The following is a 2,461-nucleotide window of genomic DNA, read 5'->3' as shown; positions in this document are numbered from 1 at the left end:
ACTGCATTCTCCTCTCTGCTGTGTGACAGAACAAGGCTGCCTCTGCAAGCCTGGTGAAATCCAGCCTCTGACATTTTCAGGACTGTTTGTGGATAGGAAGCTTCGTCACCAAGGATAAATATGCAAGAATGAGCCCCCTCAAAGTGGTGTGAAGCCAACTGCAGCTGTGCAGGGAAGCTGCTGCCTCCAGGTCAGGGAGTCAGTTCTGATTACCCCTGTGTGGGAACCAAGGAGCTTCTCAACTCATTTCTGTATAAACCTGGATGCAATCAATTACCACTGAAATTCAAGCTGCACTAATTCTGCCTGCCAACAATTAGGAGAAACTTTCTGTGGTGTATCAAACCTTCCTGCCCAGATACACCCACTGCCAACCTCACTGCATAACCATTCCCCTTCCTGCATTATTCCCCCTGCCCCAAACATCAAGTCTCTCACAGAGCTACTGAACTTAGGACCTTGAATGTCCAAGATCTCAAAAGCATCATGTATGACTTCCAAAAATGAGAACACAGGATCCTAAAACCACTGATATTTGGCAGCTTCTGCCAGTTATTTAGTTGTTAATACAACCTCTCACACTAGATTCTCCAGGTAGGGTGCTGACTAAAAAAATTACAATGATGCTCCTAAAACACTAAGTACACCTTCCAGTTGTACCGAGCAGTTCAGACTAGGTAACTTGGATGTTAAAAATGACAGCAGGTTTTGTGCTATACATCATCACCAGCAGTAATGAATTTTAGAAGATTTTCCTCCTCATCCACAATTATTGAACACAGCCAGATATAAACACCTTTATCTAAAGCCACCTTTATTTACTACTTTAAATCCAAATTAACTTATCAAGCACTCACTTATGAATTGAAGAAAGGAGATGGACAAACAGATTCTGAAATGCCACCAGCTATCTGAGGAGACTGTCATAGAATCATAGGGGTAGGAAGAGACCTCTGAAGATCAAGTCCAAACTCCCTGCTGCAGCAGGAACACCCAGGGCAGATCACACAGTCCAGATGGGTCTTGAAAGTCCCTCCAGAGAAGGAGCCTCCACAGCCTCTCTGGGCAGCCTGTTCCAGGGCTCTGTGTCACCCTTACAGCAAAGATGTTTCTCCTCATGTTGAGGTGGAACTTCCTGGGTAGTCACTTGCTGCTGTTTCCCCTTGTCCTATCACAAGACACCACTGAAAAGAGACTGGCCCACTCCTGACACCCCCTTTCAGATATTTATAGACATTGATAAGGTCCCCTCTTAGTCTTCTCTTCTCCAGACTAAACAGCCCCAGGTCTCTCAGTCTTTCCTCATACAACAGGTGTCAACTCAACATCCTCGTAGCCTCCCTTGGACTCTTTCCAGTATATCCCTGTCCCTCTTGAACTGGGGAGCCCAGAACTGGACACAACACTCCAGGTGGGGTCTCACTAGGGCAGAGTAGAGGGGGAGGAGAACCTCCCTTGACCTTCTGGCCACACTGTTCTTAATACATCCCAAGATGCTACTGGCTCTCTTGGCCACAAGGGCACATTGCTGTCCCATGGATAACCTGTTATCTCCAAGGTCCTTCTCCATGGGGCTGCTTTCTAGTAGGTCAGCCCCTCATCTATATCGGTGCATGGCATTTTTTCATGGTCAACATTATGAACAGAGTCATGGAACATCATCTTTCTAAAAGCACACAAGCTCTTACTCCAACACAATTTACTGTAGTCAGTTCTTCACACTCACAAGCATATCACACGCATTTGACATCAACCCACAACAGCAGCCTGGCCTAGAATTCTTGTAAACATCATTTCTGTTGCTTCCAATATTTTTTCAAGAAAGCTAATATGGCAACATCTATGAGATGCAAAAATCTTGCCATATCAATGAGTCAGAACACACATCCTTTCCTCAGCTGGAGATAAATGAGTGCAGAAAAGAATACTTAAGGACAAGAAAAATCAAGCCTTACCTTACTACATCATCAATGTTGTTCCTGTATACTCCTTCAAGCCTCTCCGCAGGAAAACCCATAGCAATTATGTTTGGATAAATATCTGAATATGCAAGTTATGGAAACACTTGGGAAGCAGGTAAAATTTCTACAACAGCATTACATGGACATTAAAGGTTTAACTGTATCAAAGTTGAAGCAACAACCAACAGACTCCCATATGCAAATGATTCAGCTTTATACATGCAGAAATAAGGGATCTTTTAAAAAAAAACAAACTGATAAAAATGTTGGGGGGGGGAGGGGGCAGGGGAGAAATAATCAGAAGGGAAGCTTCTGAAAGCATAGTACTTGGACCATAGCCACAGAAATCTCCTAATATCTCTGTAACTTATCAGAAGTCTGTGCTATTGGGCAGCCAATGGTTAATTAACACCCATTAGGAAGGCAATCCAGTAGAACAGCAGAATCAAATAATCCACTTGTCTCACACATCACCTCACTGCAAACCCACAGATGCTACG

General features: G+C 43.9%; 1 protein-coding gene across 1 annotated transcript in view; it reads right to left on the bottom strand.

Annotated features, from left to right (window-relative positions):
- Positions 1-2,034, bottom strand: part of PTEN (phosphatase and tensin homolog) — a 28,059-nt gene extending 26,025 nt beyond the window's left edge. Inside the window, exon 1 of the mRNA XM_010007769.1 lies at positions 1,956-2,034. Coding sequence (XP_010006071.1) covers positions 1,956-2,017 — 62 coding nt within the window. The 5' untranslated portion in view covers positions 2,018-2,034. The remainder of the gene's footprint in view (positions 1-1,955) is intronic.
- Positions 2,035-2,461: the final 427 nt, after the last annotated feature.

This window comes from Chaetura pelagica, unplaced genomic scaffold (genome assembly GCF_000747805.2).
Source record: "Chaetura pelagica isolate M959 unplaced genomic scaffold, ChaPel_1.0 scaffold251, whole genome shotgun sequence".
NCBI lineage: Eukaryota > Metazoa > Chordata > Aves > Apodiformes > Apodidae > Chaetura > Chaetura pelagica.
This window is presented reverse-complemented; position numbering and strand designations above follow the sequence as displayed.